Source organism: Nuphar pumila, chromosome 16, assembly GCF_984573655.1.
Source record: "Nuphar pumila chromosome 16, dmNupPumi1.hap1.1, whole genome shotgun sequence".
Lineage (NCBI taxonomy): Eukaryota > Viridiplantae > Streptophyta > Magnoliopsida > Nymphaeales > Nymphaeaceae > Nuphar > Nuphar pumila.
Window position 1 is genome coordinate 2,265,376 of NC_143264.1, and position 14,385 is coordinate 2,279,760.

The 14,385-nt window shown below is 38.9% G+C and overlaps 2 protein-coding genes across 2 annotated transcripts; both read right to left on the reverse strand.

Moving 5' to 3' along the window:
- Window positions 1-1,932: 1,932 nt before the first annotated feature.
- Window positions 1,933-5,411, reverse strand: LOC149812655 (eukaryotic translation initiation factor 5A-like). Its single transcript, XM_089991722.1, has 5 exons — window positions 5,230-5,411; window positions 3,408-3,530; window positions 3,226-3,282; window positions 3,055-3,129; window positions 1,933-2,414 (listed from the first exon to the last, which is right to left on the reverse strand). The coding sequence occupies exons 1-5, from the start codon at window positions 5,350-5,352 to the stop codon at window positions 2,313-2,315; spliced, it is 480 nt and encodes a 159-aa protein (XP_089847848.1). The 5' UTR covers window positions 5,353-5,411; the 3' UTR covers window positions 1,933-2,312.
- A 2,649-nt stretch (window positions 5,412-8,060) lies between these two features.
- Window positions 8,061-13,174, reverse strand: LOC149812656 (metal tolerance protein 11-like). Its single transcript, XM_089991721.1, has 7 exons — window positions 12,957-13,174; window positions 11,462-11,577; window positions 11,129-11,374; window positions 10,680-10,760; window positions 9,512-9,745; window positions 8,620-8,927; window positions 8,061-8,397 (listed from the first exon to the last, which is right to left on the reverse strand). The coding sequence occupies exons 1-7, from the start codon at window positions 13,123-13,125 to the stop codon at window positions 8,310-8,312; spliced, it is 1,242 nt and encodes a 413-aa protein (XP_089847847.1). The 5' UTR covers window positions 13,126-13,174; the 3' UTR covers window positions 8,061-8,309.
- Window positions 13,175-14,385: the final 1,211 nt, after the last annotated feature.

The window sequence follows — 14,385 nt, forward strand, 5'->3', positions numbered from 1 at the left end:
TGGTAAGCAGGGTCTTGTGTCAAGCTGAAGGCCCAGGATCGAATCCCTCGAACATATGGGGCGGCAGTTGTTCTAGTAGGGGTCCGCCTAAACCCAGCTAGACTTTCAAAAGAAAAAAACGTGCCCTGATTAACAGAATATAGCAATAGTACCATGATAATGATAAATTCAACAACAAGAACTAGAAGAACAAATTAGCAACCAGATATCGATTTCAAGAAGAATTCTTCAAGAGATGTAATATCCAACAAACGTGGAAGTTTTCCTTCAACTATTCATCAATACCTTCTCGCCCCTAACGATTCTCGTCCCCATCCCTTGCCCTCAAAAAAGAAGCCACGGTTTATTCCATCAAGTGGTATTGTTCTCTCTTTTGCGAGGAGAATTTTGCACGCAATACACCTCCTAGAGAATACGCCTCCCAGAACCTGATTCCAGGAATCCCAAAAGACTAGCTTTGTGTCAGATGGGGATATTTCATTTCCTTTTTGCCTTGGACAACTATCTATATTCTCCATGCGACATTCTTAAGCATCTTCTTTTGCCAAAAGATCAGCTTTTTCCCCAGCCCTCTTTAATGCTCAATTGTCCACAAAACCGTCAAATAAGTCGAGTCCTATTGGAATCCATTACCAATTAAGCACCATTTGAAGATCATGATATTGACCATAAGAAGGCACAGTGTCATTGTCAAATGCTTCAATTATCGCTACCCAAGTTGATATTTGGTGAGAAGGCTAACTAAACACATCCGGCAGGGCTTCCAACCTCGACCTTCTGGCCTCTGACTATATGAGAAGAAAATGCAGCATTCTTAAAGACAGTTTTAACTTAAGAATTGGTTTAGCATCTAACCTGATGTTCAAAGGGTAAGGCATCTCCATCTCACCAAGAGTAACCATGGCACATCAGACAAATAGCTTATTTGAAGCATGTTGCAGACTTGGAGTCAAATTACTAATTAATGTATACTACTTCCAAAGTCGAGCACATCTACCAATTCTCCTTCCAGACTTCAAATTGAAACACAATCCAAAAGACTGGTTCAATTGAAAATAAGATCATTGTCCACACTCCACAGATAAACAGGAGAGGACATTAGGCAAAGGTTCTTCCCTAGCATGGCCGAGCATGGCCAACCTCATTCCCAGAAACAATAGCCCTGAATAATGGCAGCATAGTTGCTAAGGTAGTATAAAACAGAATTCTCTAAGATTTATTTTCAGAAACAGTGACCTTAGACAGTAGCCATTTAAGATGGTTTGAACATGTCGCATGAAAACCTCTCAAAACTCTGGTGAGAAAGGTTAACATGGTACAAGCAGAAGTAACTAGGAAAAGTGGAAGACCACTGAAGACTTGGAAGGAGGCAGTTAGAGGTGACATGAAGGATTGTAAAGTGACTGAAATTGTCACTCTAGATAGACAGGAATGGAGAGATAGGACTCCCAAAACAGACCCATGTAGTTGGGATAAGGCTATGATGATGACTTGCTAAAGTAGCATAGTGCAGTCAGCAATAATAAATCAACTAAGCATGATAATGCATAATGCCAACAACCAAGTGGTACTCGGTTAATGGAAAAGCTATGGTTCCACATTTCTAGGCTTCCTTTTGGAGTCCAAAATTTCTGAAGACCCCTAATAAACAACATCAACTTGATTTAAGCTGCAAGAATTGCAAAAATGAAAGAGAAGAAAGGCCCCCAAAAAATAGAAACACCAAAAAAAAACCCAGCAAACTGATCAATCCCAGAGAACCATTGAAAGTTAAACACCAGGACAGAAGAACAAACAAACAAATTGGCAACAAGCTTTGCCTGGCAAAAGTAGATTGCATATTTTCGATGCAATGCCATCCGTACTCCAAAATCAAGCAACCAGCAGCCATTACCACAAAAACAATAAGAACAGATAATAGAAGCCTTTCTCTGAGAAAGCAAAAAATACCATAGCATATAAGTGTCATGGTTTCAAGCATCTATTTGTACCATTCACAAAATCAACCAGAATCACTTGGAATGTAAGGGGGAGGCAGATTTTCTGGTAAAGCACATCAATGTCAAACAGTTATGCTATGAATAAACTATGATATAATGGTAAGTTCAGGCTAAGCATAAACCAGTGAAGCAAAGGGAAGGGATCTTCGTCAACTGGTTTGGTCACTGTGCAGCATACCCCTTGTGACTTATCGCAACAAATAACCATCTATCTTGTCTCTTCTCAGTCTCACACTTGGGCATTATATAAGGCTCCACAAAAATCCTTGATTATAAAAATTAAATGCTGAAACACAGAGAACTGCACAGCACCTACTTAGGTCCAATGTCCTTGAGAGCACAGATTTGCTCCTCACCCATGGCAGACATCACAGTCACCACAAGGTCCTTGCCTTCACCAAATCCATCTTTGATCTGTAGCAAGCAGCACAAAAAGCTGTTCAGTGCACACTAATGACAGCAGTCACAATAAAGAAGAAAAAAATCAAATCTTAAATGCCAACCATACAGACACAACATTCTGCCACTAACAAAAGAAAAATTTCAGTCATTACTGTCAAAATTTTGTAACTTAAATGACTCTATTTAAGACTATACCCGTGAACATACAAAAGTAGCATGACAGTATGCCATTCATAGAACCAGACCAAACCCAAATTTACGTCTACTAAATGGAAGATTCGGCTGTCACATTCAGGATGAGAGAAGGCAATGAGCGTCGAGTGCAACTTTCAAGAAAACAGAGATATGAGGTGAAAGAAGACAGAATAAACAAGTTTAAATCAACCATCCATGATCATATAATAAAAGATAATAATCATGAAATAAATTACTTCATAGCTTCTCATGATGTACCATTAAAGAAGACAACATATAGCTTGCACAATTGAAACCAAGGAAATCTTAAAACAAAAAGATTAGTAAGCGACATAAAAACAGAGAATACCAACTCTGGAAAGAGAAACCAAAACGTACACAAATGAAAGACAGATTATCACCAATGATATCATGTTTTCTACAAGAAACCAAGTACACAAACAGATCATGGACAAACCTGGGTAAGAAGGGCCTCATCAGTTGGGAGTCTAAGATCATCCTTAGTGTTTCCATTTTCCATCAAAAGACTCACCTGTTAGATTCAATGTATCATCATCAAACATGATCCAATTAAAATCACACAGTTCATTAGGTTTATTGCGCATGGAAGAGGAGAAGAATAACTCACAAAACCATCTTCAGAGATGTCAATTAACTGATAATCAGTACGATTAACATGAGGAGCCTGTGATACCATACAATAATGCAGTGTCAAAGCCCGTATCAATGTCACACAATATACAATGAAAGAAGACAACACAGATAAAAAAGAGACAAATTAAAGAAAAAAAAGCAATAATAAAAACTTACATCACAGTTGTGTGAAGAGGGAACAATATCTTCAAGTTTTTTCCCATTGAAAATATCAATCCCCACAAAGTGACATTTTGCATGTCCATGCTTGCCAGTCTTGGAGGTTGAGACTTCCACGACCTGTCTAAAATGCAACCATGTAAACCACCGAGAAGATGGGATGCTCTTACTAATATGAAGAATAACTTTACAGCAACAATGCCAAACCAAACATGCAAAATACATTGCCGATCAATTTCTTAAGTAGGAACCATGTGCATGTCTGCAAGTGAATTAAACCAAACTTATTCCGATCGCTTAACTGCTTTGCATGTCTAGTCGAGATTGGTACCCAAAAAGTGTTCAAAACAGAGTTACTGGAAGCTTAATAGACAGGTGGAAAAGTGTGCTTACCAAAAACTCATTTTCGAAGTGCGATATTCCTCGCTTTCAAAATTTGAGGGGAATCTTGCTTCTCCCATGTTTCTCCTACGCCTCTCACATGCTTCATACATGCTTCCTATATGTTTCTCTCACGCTTCTTTTCATCCTCTAATTCACTTCTCATGTGCTTTCTCTAAATTGGTAACCATCATTTTTAGATTTGACAAAAAAATCATTTTTGGACTAAAAAAACATGAAATTTAAGAATAATCATTTTTATTTCAGTTTTTATTAAATTCCAATATCGCCTCGTTTTCAATTCCTATTTTGTTTTCAAATTAATTCATCGCTTCTTGCTCAACTTTTACGTGACTCAGTCAAGTCAAAGAAAAATTTAAGAAAAACCAAAACCAAGACTTGGGGCTTAGCTCCATAAGCAACAAGCCAACTGGTCATCAAACCTAAGAAAACAGGTAAACTTCAATTGCATCTAAAGACTTGTTTGGAATCCTATGAGACTAACAGAATACATACATGTGAAGAATAAAAGAATGCAGACAAAGCAGATCTTCTAAGTAATAGTTGATTTACAACCATAAGATATCTAGAATCATGATTCGTAAAATCTCAGCTTAGATAATATCTTACATGGATCAAGACACAAAAACCACCACATCAGCCATTTATATGCTTTGTTATTGTCAGATTGGACAAAATAACCAATCAGAAAAGAATGGGAAGATCGGAAAAAAAAGTAGCAAAATTAATTCTTGGTTTTCCTGTTGGAACTTTAGACCCGCCAACCGAAATGAAAAACTTTTTTTCTGACACAAAACCACGTCTCTCGATTATCTAGAATCGCAAACTTCCAACGAATAAAATATTGCAAAAAAACCAAATAAGGCGAAATACCTATTGTGTTCATCCGCCGCAGGACGCAATCAATACTCCCCAACAAATTTTTAGGCGTAGATCTTGTGTCATGCCCACCATGGATGCACCCGGTTCTCCAGAAAACTGGGATAAGTCAGGATATTGCTAAGCAAAATCCCTTTTTGGGGGATAAAGCAAAATCCTAATACATATAGGGATCGCAAAACCGAAACTTTTTTTTTTCCGAGGAGAGCCAAATTTCCAAACTTAACAAACCAATTCAAAAAGGAAAAAAGGAGCACACTGAAAATCACAAAAGCAGAAACCAAGAGCCCACCGTTCTTTAAAACCAGAGTAACCCGAAAAACAATATTAAGAGTAACAATAATCGAATCACCGAGAAACGCTCCCTATCCTTGGGATTCAAGACAAACCCAGTAAAACAGGAGCAGAATAAGAAACTCTAGCGATCTAATGCCCAAATCGAAGAGGGAAAACAACCAAATAGTCGATCGATCTAAGAGAAAGAAGATGAATACAGAGAGAGAGAGAAGAAGAAAAAGAAGAAGATAATGATGATGACCTTGCAAGGGCGATTCTTGATGACGATGTATCCGTTCTTGCGGATCGTTCCAGCCTGCTGAGGGTATGTTTTCGACGCTCCAGCGTCGGCCTTCGACTCGAAGTGGTGCTCCTCGTCCGACATGCTTCTCTCTCTCTCTCTCAGAGACGACGACGGGGAGGGGAAGAAAAAGCGAGAGAACGAGTAGGGGAGCTTAAACTCGAACCTGGGAAGCCGTTTTCAGCCGTCGATTAGGACCAGAGCGGACGGTGCGGATAAGAGGATGGTTGTAGGGAAATTTAGGGCTGACAATTTGGGTCGAGTCTCGTTTAGGTCAGTCCGATAATAATCGGGTCGGGTTGGATGGGTTCGATATCGTGTTGACAAGTACAAAGTGCATTTTCCGTTTCCTTTTTTCTTTAAACTTTTACGTTTTTTATCTTTCTTTTCAAAAGATCTCCGTGGAAATAAACGGAGAGAAATTAAAATTAATTAACGAAAATTAATTGGGAGCATCAATGCTACCTAATAGATTCAGAACGGCGTACCCAGTTTTGAATTAGATCCGATTCATGTTATCAGATCCAGATTCTGTATAATCGAATTCTGATCAAATTCGGAACGAATAATTTCGGGTCTAGTGGGATCAGAGTTGAAACTGGGTAAATAAATAGGGTCGGAACCAGGTCTAACCTGACCAATTTTTTCACATGGAAAGCCAATACCTTGACCCGTTTTCTGTGCATCCAATATCGGAGCATCCAGATCTGGAGTAGTGTGGACTGCTACCATGTATTTTGAGAAAGGTCCAGATCGAGAAGTGGACCAACTCTTTGAAAGTCGGGTCTCGTGTCAAGTCAACCCCTAATAGAACCGCACTATGTCTGGCTTTTTTTTACCATTTGACTTGGATTCTAGTTGCACGTTGTTGTGGAACCAAGAGGTGAGCTAATAACTAGTAAGTTTGTTGTGAACAACGACACTGGGTTTTATTAAGAACGCCAAGAGGTGAGCTAGTCCTGGTAAACAAACCGAATGTAACCAACATAAGGTGTTCAAGCTCGGCACATTTTTTTTTACGAGTCGAACCTAGCTCGAGCCCATGACCAGTTTGAGCTGAACCAGCTGGGTTCAAGCTGGCTCATTTTCAAAGAAAAGTGCATTGTTTTAAAGCTAAAATTATAGGGTTTGGATTATAAACCTATTGAGGGGAGCTCAATCGGACTTTCTCTCAAAGAAATAAAATACGGTGTTTCAAAGCCGGAATCAATAGGCTTTTAGCTCTAAACCTATTCTTAACAAGTCAAACGCTTCAACTATTTATCTTATAGAATATTATATGATATAAACTATATTTAAACTATATATATATATATATATATATATATATATATATATATATATATATATATATTTTTTTTTTTTTTTTAATACTACTTATAATAAGCCCATATGAGCCAAGCCAAGCCAAGCCAAACACCTGTTCGCATTCGCCCTGCTGAACCTATTTTATGAGTTTGAACAAGCTTTTTACGAGCCGAGCACAAGCCAACCAAGGAGCAGCTCATCTCCTTTCCCAGGAGTAGGGAAGGCTGTTTTATTGTGGTGACTAGTGAAGCTCAGAGTACTGACTTTACCTACCCATATAGTGAGTGAAAGTTGGTGAAGATTGGATAAAAGAGAGAAAAACAGTGAAAAGCTTGGCGTGACTGCATGAGCTCATTTTCGTACTCAGTGATTATCCAATAGGAAGTGCAACACTTTTTTATATTTACATCAAGAGACCGCACCCAGTATCAAAGACCTAGTCGCGCTGGCTCTGCCTGCCATCCTTACTATCACTGTCATGGCAACGTAAAACTCTGTGAGCTTACCCCTTGTCCTTGGGGAGTTGCAACAGTGCAACACTTGAATTCAAACTTAATGTAGAGAGGGTTCCTTGTGTTTTCTTTTTTTTTTCAACCTCTGACAAAATAATTATCAGCGTTATTTTATAGATATCATGAAGAAAACGCTGATATTTTTTAGATTTAGAATCAAAGACCATCCCTTAGTTGCCCCAAGTGGGGTTGGAACTTGGCTATCAGCCGGGTGGTCAAGGTTTGATTACTGCAGGTGGCACCCCCTTGCAAAAGCCAATGCATAGCATAGGCCTAGGAGGTGATGGTCCTAGCCACAGAGTTTACCCCCCTTAGGTCGGTCTATGATCAGTCTGCTAGCAGTAGGATCTACCTGCTACCAGTAAGCTCTGGGTTTCTCCATGTAGCTAAACCCCCCAAAAAAAGACCATCCCTTAGTCATCATATATTCTGAGTTTGTTAGATTGAGAAAGCAAAGGTTTGGCCTAGTGCTCTGCGTGGGCTGAATTCCAGTTCACAAATCAACAAGCCCAAGCACTGCTGTCTCCATCTAAACCAAGTCAACTGAGTCAGACAAGTTAACACCTGCGTCACCCTACTCGACCTAACCTGGATCATAATTTAGACCAAATACTGGGTTAGCCTGTTCTGCCTCTCTGTAATGTGCCTCACATTGTAACCAAAGTTCAAAGGGGACAACAATGCGAGATATGACTTTGTGGGGAACAAATTCATTCATCTTTTTGAAGTTCTTAGTATTGGTGTGGTAGGATCGGATGACCCAATTGATGGCTTTGTATGTTTGAACCCACTTATCCATAAAAGATAAGTGGAACCATTGGCCATTGCTGTAGAGAAAATAGTCATTTTACAAAAAGAATTTTCAAACCAATGGAATAGGCTTCCAAGGTCATGCTGGGCAAGCAAATTATAAAATCTGATGAAATACTCAAATAAATACTCGAATCAACTTATGAAACAGGGAGACTTTGGTAACATAACATGAAATCAAATTCATGAACTAAACATTTCTGAGATCACTGAATTCATTAGGTTTCATAGGACAGACATATATATTCATAGCAAATTCCATAAAGCAACTAGAAGATCAACTTTTGCAATGCTGAAACTAATATTTCGCTGAATTTTACAGACTTCATAATGCACTAGTGATATCTGAAAGAGGGGCCAGTATGGAATGCTTGGAAACATACATGCATAATAACAACTTAATAACAGTTATCACCTAGTGCTTTCAGTTACAGCCCTTTCTTCAATCTCAAAGGCGATCTTTCCCTTGACCTCTTGGCTGTTTGCATAGTTGGTGTCCCTTCTTCAGAAAAAAAAGAGAACATATCAACGATCACTTTGACATCAACAAAGTAACTCAATGAACGCCTTTAAGACACTGAAGGCTCCCATTATATGCTTCCATGAACTCTGGAACTAGAAGAGATGATCATATACTCAGGGCATACTGCTTCGCCCATGACCACACCATGCTCTCTTAACCTATACAAGAGAATGTGCATGCTCAGGCTTGTGTGTATACTCATAGTCAAGATGCACGAAAGCTCTTTCAATGTCAGGAAGATGCTCTAACTTCTCCTGCAGGGCCTCCCCTATGTCATGGGCCTCCTGAAGAGGCATGTCAGCAGGCAGGACTATGTCAACCTCCACAAAATAGTGTGAACCGAATGTATATGCACGAACAGTGTCAATATGCTTGATGGCTTTGTGATGATTCCAGCAGAGGTATGTCAGCTTCTGCAGGTAATCTGGTGTGGCAGAACGGCCTACCAAGGAGTTTACGTTTTCAAGAACCGTCATCGACCACGTTCGGATGGTGTATAATGCCAACTGCATGAGGAATGACAATGGCAAAAGTTAGTTATCGCAGGAGGCACCTGAATTTGTGTGTTCAAAGATGTCAGCAAATTGATGATCTGCTCTTGTTGAAGATCTGATCACTTTTACAAGTATAATTCACACACACTTTTACAAGTATAATTTACACACACACATGTGTGGATGCGCGCATGCCTTTTATATATATTCCTCCCAAAACAAATTGTAGAAATGGCCTTTTCATCAAACTAACTCCTTTCAAATAATATTCTTATGGAAAAGAAAAAAAAATCCTTATGCAAAATCTTCATGACAAAGAAGGTGATACTCTGGAGTATCAAAGGATGGTATGGAAAAAATGAACTGGAGTCTGGGATTAAGATGAACTAGCATGGTCCAGCACATCCATAGACGGAATGAGCATAGGTAATGTGATTCCATTTGCTGGCCCAAGGCTGTGAAAAGAAAAAAAAACGACCTGGAATTTTGTGTTAGAACAGCTCAAGATGTTACAAATGACAAATCTTTTGAGGCTAAATACAAACTCATTTGCGACTCCCCAACACCACCTCATATATCACTCGTTCCCAACTTACCACAATAGCACCAACAGGATCGATCCAGTCGTCTATGGAATTAGCCAGCAGGGCAGCAATGAGACCAATGACATTGGTTATGACATCAAAAAAATGATCCTGCGCATAAGCTTTAACAATCTCATTCTTGAATGACCCGCAATAGATGGCAAGTAGCAGCTTCACTACAGTCACAGAAATCATAATGCCAATCACCCATAGTTCCTGCTCCTTAGTCAAAGAAAACCCATCCTCCTGCATTCACGCAATGAGTCAATAATGACTGCATATGTACAGTAACTAATTTTCAACCAAAGCAACCAAAAAGACTAATGCAAAAATAATAGAGGTGATAAAGAATTCAGGAAACAGAAATACCAGAAGATTTCAAGTAAAGCAAGAATTGCTGGAAAGTGGAGAAAAAGCAAACGCTACAACACCAGTTACAATCACTAAAAAATAGTCACTTGGCACAAGAAAAGCTCCCAAAACGGCTTGGTGGCCAAAAAAAGTAAATTGAGACTCCAAGAGACAACAATCCCTCGCACTGGATTAATCACATTAACTGATCCGTTCAAAACAAACTTTGCTAAAATTTTCTGACATGGACTCTGAACAAATACTTATGGTTGCCCGAGCACCATGCACCGTGCCTTATTTCATAACACCATTCCCAAATAGGCATGGGTGATCATCCTTTTGGCTTTTGCTGACATTGGTACAGGATTGTGGACCTCTCAGTTAAGCATAAGAGTGGCACATTAACCAATGGTTTGTTAATTAATGTGTAGCAGAAAGAGGGCTAGATATTAATTATATAATTGTTGAAATTTTAGAAGATAATGGATTAAAAAGATTGGCATGCCTAAATTTACTGAACGAACTACAAAAGGCTGCCAGTTGTAATAAAGGACTAAGGTACTTTATTCTATGGTATTCAACATTGTCCTAAACCAATAAAGGCACTGAAATGCAATTGTATGGCAAGGAGTAGCATATCTGAAGAATTTATTACCACATGTTAATATAAAGTCATGAACAAAAGGGTAAAAGTAGGAATAGATGATTTGAACACAAAATCCATCAGCTAAGAAAGAAACACCCTAACAATCAGCTAGCACATTTGACCAGAGAGAGAGAGAGAGAGAGAGAGAGAGAGAGAGAGAGAGAGAGAGAGAGAGAGATTTACATCAGATATGAGTGTGCGAACAGACTCTAAAATTATTTGCAAACCCAAGGTTGCCATCACAGAAGCAAAGACAAGGATACCCTGCAAATCATTAAAACAATGAGAATTATAAAATTAGTGAGAAGATTCTTACTTCATCAATGGATGAAGCTTACCCATTTTCAAGTATCCATTTCTTCCCTCTCAGAAAAACACAGGGTAATATCAAATCCAGTAAATTCTAGGAGCTAATATTATGCTCACCCATCAATTTAATATTTAACTATTAACATAATGAACATAAAAATATGATGCTAGCATTATTGTCGCAATTCTAATTGCATGAAGCATTTTTTGAGAAGTTTAAACAAAACAGAAAAGCATGATTATGACCACCACCATACATGTACACGCATTTTGTGAATGACACCTGGTACTCTACAACATAATGAATAAGGGAAGGTACTGACCAGTGGCTGCATACGTTTTTTCCCAATAGGATATTGATAGGGATTTGGTGTTTGCATTGAGAATGCAGTAAACCACAGGATAAAACCTGACAAAAGATCTAGGAGAGAATCCAGAGTAGATGCAATGATTGCCAATGAACCACTCCTTATTGAAGCATAAACTTTTGCAGCAAAAAGAACCATGTTTGCAATATTTGATATCCTGATGGCAGTTCTCTCACTTCTAGCAACCCTTTCACGCTCTTCCTGGAATATTACCACAGTGACACCATGTTATAATAAGGCGTACCGATCCCAAGATTTCAAGCAAAGTATGTAAAGAACATAGAAAACCTTCGACATTCCAGGAAGAAAACCACGCTCTGCCAATGTGTCCATTTCCGTAAAGCCCTCCAACATCTCCACCTGTTGTTGGTAGTACTCAGCCACAACATTCCCACTACCTGGAGCTGGAATGCAAAACCAAACAGAGAATGTCCAGAAGGTGCAACTAAATAAGATTCAAATGCTTACTTGCAGTCAATTAGATATACATTGATTTTAAAAATAATCTCAGCAAGAAGTTAGCCCAGGAAGTATTCAAGCAAAAACACCTTCATGAGTTCATGTTTTTTCTCTTTTTCTATAAAATATACATGTAGTGGTGCCTGTGCCAATTATTAAATTATGACTTTGTTCCACAAAGAACCACACAAATCAACATCAAGGCAGAAAGTTTAAACCGTGATCATCGACATGTCTGATGCATTATTTCTAAAGACAATTTGGAATGATCCATAAATGGAAAAAAAGGAAACCAAATCATTTCAGCTCCTTATATGAATGACCTGATATGAGTGTGCAGTCAGAAGGTTGAACTCTTCAATATTGCTTCAAGAGCAGCAAACACAGGTTCTGTTTGTGCAAGATAATGCTGATAAGTTCCTGGAGAATTTCATAATCTATCACCTGCATCAACTGCCCACCTTTCTTGTACATCCATTGTGCTTTAATTCAACAAACAAAAGAAGAATCATCGACCAAAACCGCATTCCACAAGAATCAGATACCTGTCCCTATATGTTAGTTATAGCAGCACAAGATTGCCATCAACAACATTTGGTCTTCACCAGAACCCCCTTTCATGATCAATTCCATTAACATAACCATCACAAAACTCGACAAATCCATAAAACTCAGTTCATATCAGTCCAATCCTCTTCCCAAGCAAACCGAAAAATCAAGTAACCCAAACACCGATCAAACTAACAGCTCAAAACTTCTGTCATGACTAAAGGAACGTGCAAAGCATCCGTGTACACCACAATAATCACGAAAATGGTGGAAAATGAATAATTCGATGTAGTAAACCGACTATCAGAGAAAAATACTAACAACAGTTTAATGGTTGTCTGTAAGCAACTGTATCCGACCACCAAGCTTCAGCAATCAAAACAAGCCAAACCGATAAAGAGACCAGTGGTTATACAAACTAAAACCCCAGGAAATTTATAGAAAATAAAAAGGATGGCATAAAAAAATGGAAAATCAGCAATATGATGCTTTCAAGACCACAATTTTATGATTCATATGCTCCAAAATAAGAGGTATCTACCTAACAAAAAGAAAAAGGAAACAGTAATACTAAATAAACACTGCCCAATATGAAAAAAAAAAGTAAATAAAAATGGAAGAAAAGGGGACGTAACGAAACAAAAAAATGGAAAAATGAAGTGGGTGCTAACTAATGCACTTGAATAATCAAAATAACAAACAAATAGCCAGAAAAAAATGGGAAAAAACAGAGGGAAACTCAAGAAACAAAAAGAGAAGGACAAAAAAACCTCACCAAGGACTCCGAGGCAATCATGGAGGCCACGAGAAGGCTTCTCTGGGGGCTCCGCCCGCTGGTACCCATCGAAGTTGAGCCGCCACGATTCCTCCCGCCGGTCTCCGGTCTCCGGCAGCAGGAGCTCCAACCCGCCGGAATCTCCACCCTTTTCCCCTGCCTCCGTCATTCCAGTCGCACCTTTTTGTTTATCATCAAACCCTGACCCTATACGGTATGGAATCAGACGGGTCCCAGTCAATCGTGACCTATTGACACCCTACTTAATTCTTTTTCTTTTTTTTTGAGGAAAAACTTAATTCTCAAAACAAGAAAAATCTAGGTCAAAAATCTTATATTTTATACGGAGATCTTTTATTTTCAGCGAAAATTTTCCATCTTTCATAATAAATATCGAAAAAATGTATAAATATAAATATCAACGGAGATCTTTTATTTTCAGGGAAAATTTTCCATCTTTCATAACAAATATCGAAAAAAATAAAAATATAAAAATCAACGGTTTGGGTGGTTCAGGGCAACGACGTGCACGGCGACGGCGTCCCCACTCACTGGTGATGTGGATATCCAGAAGTGTTGTACGATTAGAGGAGACACGTGGACGACTGAGATTGCTACAGTAAAATATCCTTTTAATTTCAGTCGGAGATGTTCATTGGTGGGATCGTGAGGAGGTTCCAGCGAATGAAAGGAGGTGGGCTCCACGGACCCGAGAGCGAGGAAGGAATGTGTGAAGTGTGAGTCAGCTTTGTCTCGAGATTACCAAAATGTCCTTTGCACGTGCCCCCCACGTTGGCTCGTGTGTATGGCTTGTGGTCGCTCGTGCGCAGCTGTCGCGTCAGCTGGATCTGTTTAGGAACCTGGGGCTATGAACGGGTCGGACTTGGAGCTGACCCGAATGTCTTCCAGAAAAACTCTGTCTCGGACCGGGATTATTTGGTCCTTGACCCGATGAGGCATGGTCAGATATGGGTTGGATCATGATAAATTTCAAAACCAAATCTGAGTCTCGACCCAAAATAGATTGGGTTTGTTCAAAATTAATGTTGATTAAATGGAGAAGCCCTATCACATGAGACTGAATCCCTTCTAAATCCCTATATATGTTTTTTGTTTCATTCCCATGGAAGTAAAAGGCCTTGGAATAATATTCCATCGATTTATACAAAATATAAAAAAATCCTGCCAGCTCAAACCTTTATGCGAGAATGTTTTCATATGAGGCGGGGTATGAAAGGATTTGCACATGAAAAATGATAGGTAACAAGAGCTCACTTGTGCTAGCATGACACTCTCACTATGATGGTTGGATGTTTGTTTCCGTCATAGTGGGAAAGCAAAGAAAAGAAATGCCAGCTAAGCATTTTTTAGTGAAAATTGCATAAAAAAAAATATCCTTAAGGTTCTAACCTAATAGTTTTGAGACAAA

Bases quoted from the DNA above. Each gene is read 5' to 3' on its own strand.
- LOC149812655 (XM_089991722.1), bottom strand. From the start codon at position 5,352: ATGTCGGACGAGGAGCACCACTTCGAGTCGAAGGCCGACGCTGGAGCG. The intron at 3,531-5,229 runs GTCATCATCATT...CATTTTAGACAG, and splicing joins TCAAGAATCGCCCTTGCAAG to GTCGTGGAAGTCTCAACCTC. The intron at 2,415-3,054 runs GTTTGTCCATGA...TGCTTGCTACAG, and splicing joins ATGAGGCCCTTCTTACCCAG to ATCAAAGATGGATTTGGTGA.
- LOC149812656 (XM_089991721.1), bottom strand. From the start codon at position 13,125: ATGACGGAGGCAGGGGAAAAGGGTGGAGATTCCGGCGGGTTGGAGCTC. The intron at 10,761-11,128 runs GTCAGTACCTTC...AATGATTTGCAG, and splicing joins AAAAACGTATGCAGCCACTG to GGTATCCTTGTCTTTGCTTC. The intron at 8,398-8,619 runs GTATACACACAA...TTTCTGAAGAAG, and splicing joins TTCGTGCATCTTGACTATGA to GGACACCAACTATGCAAACA.